Source organism: Lycium ferocissimum, chromosome 3 (assembly GCF_029784015.1).
Source record: "Lycium ferocissimum isolate CSIRO_LF1 chromosome 3, AGI_CSIRO_Lferr_CH_V1, whole genome shotgun sequence".
Taxonomy (NCBI): Eukaryota; Viridiplantae; Streptophyta; class Magnoliopsida; order Solanales; family Solanaceae; genus Lycium; species Lycium ferocissimum.
Genome location: NC_081344.1, coordinates 14,571,037 through 14,578,534, shown reverse-complemented (window position 1 = coordinate 14,578,534; position 7,498 = coordinate 14,571,037). Strand labels below are relative to the sequence as shown.

General features: G+C 34.7%; 1 protein-coding gene across 1 annotated transcript; it reads right to left on the bottom strand.

Moving 5' to 3' along the window:
• Positions 1-17: 17 nt before the first annotated feature.
• LOC132049808 (probable serine/threonine-protein kinase PBL18) lies at positions 18-3,491 on the bottom strand. The gene is made up of 5 exons (XM_059440741.1): positions 3,240-3,491; positions 1,868-2,542; positions 1,495-1,752; positions 1,193-1,312; positions 18-1,029 (listed from the first exon to the last, which is right to left on the bottom strand). Exons 2-5 carry the CDS (start codon positions 2,498-2,500, stop codon positions 394-396), a joined length of 1,647 nt encoding a protein of 548 aa, XP_059296724.1. The 5' UTR covers positions 2,501-2,542; positions 3,240-3,491; the 3' UTR covers positions 18-393.
• Between the last annotated feature and the right edge of the window lie 4,007 nt (positions 3,492-7,498).

Sequence of the window (7,498 nt, the reverse complement as noted above, 5' to 3'; positions counted from 1 at the left end):
TTTCTCACCAAGCCAAGTTCCCAAAATACAACATTTCTTGATACACTAAAAAAAGAATACTTGTACAGATATACATCATTTTAAAGAAGCAAAATGGGATTTTCTTTCTTCTCCATCTTCCCTTTCCTTTTTCCTTTTATTGCTTTCCAGCCAACTGGATATTGGTTTTTTTACGTTGGAAGGGGCAGGAGGTTGATGAATAAGACATCACAGGAAAAATCTACATCTGCCCACACATCTCGATTCACATAACACTATTCAAACAAAAGGACAAACCTTATCTACAAAAAATGCTATTTCCCATGTCTTCTTCCTTGAGGTATGGGAAGGGGGAAAACCACATCTTTATCCTTCATATCTTTTCATGTAAGTATCCAATCAAAGAATAAACAATCAAAATCCTTCAACACTTGACCTGCGAAAAGATGAAGTTGATGACCTTCGGCTTTCCAGTCGATCAAGGTCCTCCAAAGAGAAAGAGTAGGAACATGTTAAGGAAGGACGACGCGAGGGTTGAGTAGCAGCAGCCTTTGAGGGAGAAGCCGATGCTCGGGTGAGTGGTAAGGAAGGTGAGAAACTTAACCTTGGCATGGGAGTGATGATCCCGTTCATGCTTGGAGACTTTGACATATGTTTTTTACCACCAACTACCGCTGGTTCTTGCAGAGGAAAACTTGAAGGGCACTTCATCACTTGTACAGACTTGAGTTGGTCCACGATAATTCTCATAGTGGGCCTTTCGGATGGATCTTTTTGCAGGCATCTTTGAGCAATATCAGCCACTGTCCTGGCTGCTTTTGCAGGGAAACGTCCTTTTAGCTGAGGATCCATGATAAGCGATAATCTACCATCATCAGCAAGGAAAGGCCTACTCCACTTGACTAAATTCCTCTCTTCCTTTGAATACCGACCATCTAGATTCTTCCGGCCAGTGAGCAGTTCTAGAAGTACAATCCCAAAACTCCAAACATTGCTCTTGGGAGTTAGCAACCCTCTCTCCAGTGTCTCCTGCGAGAGATTCGCCAGGGCCTGAACAAATGGGCTTAGTTTATTAATTAAAATCACCCAAGCAGTCAGAAAGTGCAAATAATGTAACCAACTTATATTTAGACCAAGAGTAACATAAACGCACAATGCTTCTGAACAAATAGTAATCGACTCTGTCACTGCAACAGTAAATAATAGAACTTACAACTGAATTGCAAGATATCTCTGTCTCTTGTATATTCGTAATGCATCCATACCCTGAGAGCTTTGCACTAAAATCCTTGTCGATTTGTATATTTCCAGTTGAAAATTCATGGAACATTGCCTGTTGGAGGAGATAAGAAATTCAGCAAAAAATGACAACATCACAGACCAAGTCTCAATATGAAAAACTAGGAACTTCCGCGTTATAGAAACACAAAGATGACACTGGAAACTACAATTTTGCGTGACTGGAAAAAAGGCCACACAGTTCAGACTACATATAAAGGATGATAGTGTTCATACCTGGAAAGGTCCCTCCTCATGTAGAAATGTGAGACCTTGTGCAGCACATAAGGCAATTTTGGTTCTCGCATTCCAATCTATAGAGGGTCCATCTGTTCTTCCAAACAAAAGCCGGTCTAAGCTTCCATGGAAAAGCCTCTCAAAGACCAACATCCTATGCTCAGAACCTTCGCGTGCATGAAAACCAATCAGTTTACAAAGTGAAGAATGTTGCAATGAAGCCAGCGTGTTCACCTCGTTGACAAATTCCTTTAAACCCTGAAAAAGCCGAAAAGACGGTGAGATCGGTTCCTAAATATCATGGACTAATCAGCAGATGACACATATCTAGGATAATATAACGCCAAAACATGCCAATGTAATTGAACATTACCTGTGAAGAAGGGTGAAGGCGAGTTATAGTGGCTTCAAGCTTCTTTGCATCATCCCCAAAAGAAGCTCTGTAGATGACAGAAGAGAGACCTTCTGACATACAACGTTCTGGAGAGAAATGGTGGCATGCAGCAGAAATTTCATCAAAAGCAAAGTTCCGCAGTGTTCCAGTAGAAGGCAATGTAGGAGGCAGCACAGGAGGCAGTGGCAAAGGTCCAGAGGCATTGAGAGAGCTACTACTTGTATTCCCCACTTTGAAGCTTCTCGTAGCCCTCAGAGCAGCAGCAGCATTCTGAGGTGATGGAAGAGGAAGAGGCTGAGGAACTGATGACCTGGCACGACACGTCAACTCTTCACGTTCCTCACATTCATTCGACGACGCTAGAGCATCTTGATCTGCTGAGTCCAGACTTGATGGGGCGGATAGAGTTCGTGTCCTAATTCCATTGTTTGACTGCACGGGTTTCACTGCTCTTGTTCTAAAACTTGGTGGTGCAGACTGCAATGATCTTGTTTGTACTCTCTGGGGTTCAGGCAGTGCAGTAGGTGACTGCTCCTGAGGATTCACACGTTTTATGTGGACGCTGTGCTCGGATATTTTCTTCTTACTCTTTGAAACCGTGAAACATCCCATCTTGACGTCTAAACAATCCGTCCTTATCTGGTTTATATCGTCCTGCCAAATCAGTAGTCAGACAGAAATACACGATAGCCATTCTGAAACACTTTACAACCTAAATCACTAACATTTAGTAAAACCAATCACTGGTGAAGCGGCAATCAAGAAATTATATCACTGCTTTCCTCCACCAAGAGATTGAATAATCTCCTACTATTGTTTAAAACATAATTTGAATAACTTCAGCTATACTTTCCTCATCGACCTAAAACATAGGCAATTTCAAATACCAATGTTTCCATCAATTTCTATTCACTCTGAGTACTTCAAATGATTAAAAACTATAAGATTATACCATTGAAGTTACATAAAGAGTATTTTTAGATCCTTAGGCAGATAGGCTTTGTAAAAATAATCAACCAATCTTTAGCAATAAAGAATCAGGAATCAATCAAGTTTAACAATTCAAAAAAGTTTTGGCACATTTCCATAAAAGGTGATGTCATTAATAATGGTCAATATGCCTTCATAGTTCACTCAAGTTATAAATTCTTGAATTTTCAGAACATAGTATAAACAAGCACAAAATACACCAAAATTTCCTTAAATTATCCAATTGATTAAAACAATCTAAACTACCAACAAAAGATTTCTTCAATCCACATATTTTTGGGAAAGCTCCTAAATCCAAATTATTCAACTGAATTTCTAAAATTAACAAAAAAAAGTAAGATCAAGAAAGCTAAAAACCAACCTGGGACACTTGCTAAACACAACTTATAGTTGCTTTTTTGAGCTCAAAGTTTGGATCTTTATTGGTTTCTTGGAATTATAAAACAACCCATGTAATGAATTTTCACTCAAATCTGTTGGATGAAATAGAGTTGATTTTGGTTAGCAAAGAAACCCTAACAAGAAATATAAATGTGGAAAGGCAAAAAGATGAGACTTTTAAGAGTAAAAGGCAAAGAAAGTAGGAAAAAGAAGACTGAAGAAGGCGGGTGGGGGGGTGGGGGGGTGGGGGGTGAGGTGGTTTCATAGGAAAGGGGGAGTGAAGAGTTAGTAGTCAAACTCAAACCAACCAAATCATAATTTTTTATTATTATTATATTTTATTAATGATTAATTAAGAAAAGATATCATTGGTATTATCTCCTTACAACAATGCAAATCTCATTCCTTCAGCCTTTATGACACTTTTGTCCTCAAAACAACAACAATCACAGCGTACCAATGTTATCCCACAAGTGAGATTTATGGAGGATAAAGTATATGTACAGATCTTATTCGTACCTTGTGGAGTTAGAGAGGCTTTTTTCGAAAGACCCTCGGTTTCAGAATAGTTTTAAAGTCATTAAAAAAAGCACACTTATATTAATTATATTTTCGATACGCCTTTTTACGTGCGGATCTAATTCATTCTACGAGCCAAGCATGTAAAAATGTTTTTTGCTAACTGGTGGCAGTGAAAATCGAATTCAAAATTTTTGTTTACTCTGATATTATGTTGAAGTGTGTAATTATTTTATTTAAAATTTTAAGCTGTGAGAAAAAACATACTTGTGTTGACTTGATTATATTCTCTAACAAATTGTACATATGGTTTGAGCAGAGTTGTTTACCGACTCTTCTTTCTTTGAATTATTAATTTGGTTTGAACATAGTTTGACAAAATTATATAGTACCAAATATCAACATCCAATTAAACATAATTTTGAATATGGATCTGAGTGATATTTCCAAATATTATACACTATTGACCTCGCTTAGCTAAAAATTCATCTAACATATAATTGGAAACTTCAAAGTATGGAAAGTTTGAGGTAAGTCCTCTTAAATTTGATCAAATTCTACTTACTTTTTCAAATAATACTCATTGAAAATAATAATTGTAAAATAGATTTTCTTATGTAGTGGTAACATTGTACTATAAGAATATATAATCTCATTGAATTTCATTTCTCAATATATATATATATATATATATATATATATATATATATATATATATATATATATATATATAAGAAGAGCTTGTATTAGGGCAACAAGAGGATGAATAAGGATATGAGGAGGAATAATGATATGATGGTAAATTCATTGTGCTAAATTGCTAGTAATATAAGTATTCACTTAATCTTTTTATTTTTGTTCAAAACAAGTGTTCAATTACCTCAAGAAGGAATTGACTTTATTTTTTCAAATTTAGCCTTATCAAGTACTAAGTGATCAGATCTCAATATTTATGCAAATTTTAATTAAAAATAGTGTAGTCAAAATACCTATTTCTTTCTACCAGTTACTAGTATGTTTTAGGAGTATGCTAAATACTAATTACGGATTAATATTTTGAAAAAGTGTGCTAAAAACTAAATGAACACTTTTTTTCTAACAGAAGGAGTACTTTATCATTTTTTTCTTATGCGGATTGCCCTTCAAAAGCACTAGTCTTTAATTTTTGTCCCTCAAATTTGAAATCTTTTAGTTTTTTTGCTTAAAAAACTCTTCATGAGTTAAGTTCGAGCCCCCGGAAAAAAATCGCGCGCAGAGGTTTGATCGCTAGGCATAGTTTGCCTTATGCACGCCGAAACTCTTTAAGGGGGAAGTTTGTAGGCAACGATGCACGACGGCTTGAACTAAGCGGCGCCTAACTTTGACTTGCAAAATTATGCATACAGATAAAGTTTGTAGTCAAACCATGCCTGATGGCTTGCAAAACTATGCATAAGGCTTAACTTTGTCTTGCAAAACTCTGTCTGCAGGTAGAATTTTGCATTTAAAATTCTGCCTAAGGCCTAACTTTGCTATAAAATTCTATCTTGTAATTTTTTTTTTACAAAGTCGAGGTTCGAACTCTAGACCTCATGATATTAAGCGAAGAATAAAAATTAAAGATCAGCAATTTACAGGATAAAAATTAAAGACCATTCTTGCGAATTGCCGGTACTTTATTAGTAAATAAATGGGGCTCGAAATTCAACAAAGGGGGCCTTGAATGTGGGGGCAGTTCAGTCAAAGTTTTTGGCACAGTTGTAGTACAACTAGTACTAGTGTATGTATTTTCTTTTGTTTACTTTGATTCTTTAGTTAGAAAAAGAAAAGACGGTACCTTTTTTTTTTTGACAATTAAAAAAAGACGGTACCGTTAGTAGTATTTTTTTTATTATTATTAGTCAAACAGACCCTTAGTGACGAGTTTTTGACTCTTCTTTATTGCCGTCTGATAGACTCCGCGCTGACGAATCAACGACTTACGTGTCCTTCAAGTGAAAAATTGGGTCCCACTTTGACATCAGCATTTTAATAATTTAACCAAAAAAAAAAAAAAAAAAAGACTCACACGAGCTTCAAATCCTTTTCAGAAGTCGGGTTGTTTGGTCGCCGGAATAAGGTGAATATTGTGGAATTAAGTTTGAGACTAAGTATAGCTCCCGTATGGTCATAGATTTTAAGTTGAAAATTTGAATTTTTCAAGTTGTGATTTTTCAAACTTGAAGTTATATTTGGACATGTATTTTATTTGAAAAAGTTTTAAAGTTTTGTTTGTGAAAGAACCAAAAACCCAAAAACTAGTAACTTAAAGATTTTTTGAAGACCACTTTTCAAAATCTCATCCAAAATTTATGGCTGATGAGATAGTTGAAGATAAATTTTCAAAATCCAATAAAAAATGTATGGCCAAACACTAGCTTAGTATTTTGTTTGGTTGAAGATATAAATTACGTAATTTATTCTTTCAACCAAACAAAAATAAATTTTGTTCCAAATTTAATTCTGAATATTCCATTAAACTACAAGTGGAATAAATTAGTCTAAGATTATAATTTCGGGACTATAATCAGAGGATAATTTAGTCCGCGAACTGCGAACCAAACAACCCCATGATCTGTGTAGTCTATATTTTTCAAAGAAAGACTTCGTTTACTCTTTCTTTTCCCCGAAGAATTTCGTTTACTTTCTAATAATTTCAAAATGTGCGGATTTAACGTCTTAGACTTGATTGAGAAAAAAAGTATGTACGTTAGTTTGAATATTGAATAGGATCTCTTTGTCAATTAGTTTAACCTGAAATATAAATATAAAATATTGTTATTTAGTTTAAGCTCTTTAGCAAACAAGCTAAATGACTAAAGAAAAGTTCACTGTAGACAGAAGTAATTAAGAAAATAGCCAACGTTAGTGTTCCAGAAAGGTTAAACTCGCGATTAGTAGAAAATGGGAACCGAATTTCTTAGTAAAAAAGTAACTTAACTCCAATAAATAATTGGATTATTAGGCAATTAGCACAAGGATCAAAATTAGAATAAAGATCATGATAATCAACTTTTTTTTTTTTTTAAACGGGAGAGATGAAAGGAAAATGAAGACTTGAACAACAACGTGAGAAGTCAATTAACAAGGTGAAAATTTAAGTAATTAATTAATGGCCTACCACGACTGATAGGCGAGATAACTGAACTAACCAAACATAATTGAAAAAATATATGAAGGATTTTACCTGTAGGTTATTATTATCCTCATTTTTTTTTCCGTTTAAGTTATCGTTATCACTTCATCAAGTAAAGAATATTTGTGTACATTTCACCAAACAAACTTATTTTTTTCTCACTTTTACCTCCATGACTTCTTTCTCCTCATGAAATCAAGTTTGTTATAAATTAAAAAAGGACAACTTACATAAATGAGTCCCTGGGCCTATTAATTATGGACATGACCATCCGAATTTTGAAATCTTTTTGGAAAATTTTCATAACTACATCTAAGACTTATTTATGAATAATAACTACTTTATTTTTTATTTAATTTTTGTAGCTTTATTTTTTTCAAAATTACATTTCATAAGCTGATTCAATGCTTTTTGAAATACATGTACCTCTTCTCACTCATAACGTATTTACAAGTTTTTAAATGTACTTTTCCAAGCCGCTTCAAAAGTTCTCTCCTCTTTCCTTCCCTCCTCCCCTGCTCTCTCCCTCCCCGCTTCTCTATCTCAACCTCATTCTCATTCCCCTC

Excerpts from the sequence above, each read along its gene's own strand:
- LOC132049808 (XM_059440741.1), bottom strand. The coding sequence starts at position 2,500 with ATGGGATGTTTCACGGTTTCAAAGAGTAAGAAGAAAATATCCGAGCAC. Across the intron at positions 1,753-1,867 it reads GCCTTCACCCTTCTTCACAG|GGTTTAAAGGAATTTGTCAA; the intron begins GTAATGTTCAAT and ends CGGCTTTTTCAG. Across the intron at positions 1,030-1,192 it reads AGATATCTTGCAATTCAGTT|GCCCTGGCGAATCTCTCGCA; the intron begins GTAAGTTCTATT and ends CCATTTGTTCAG.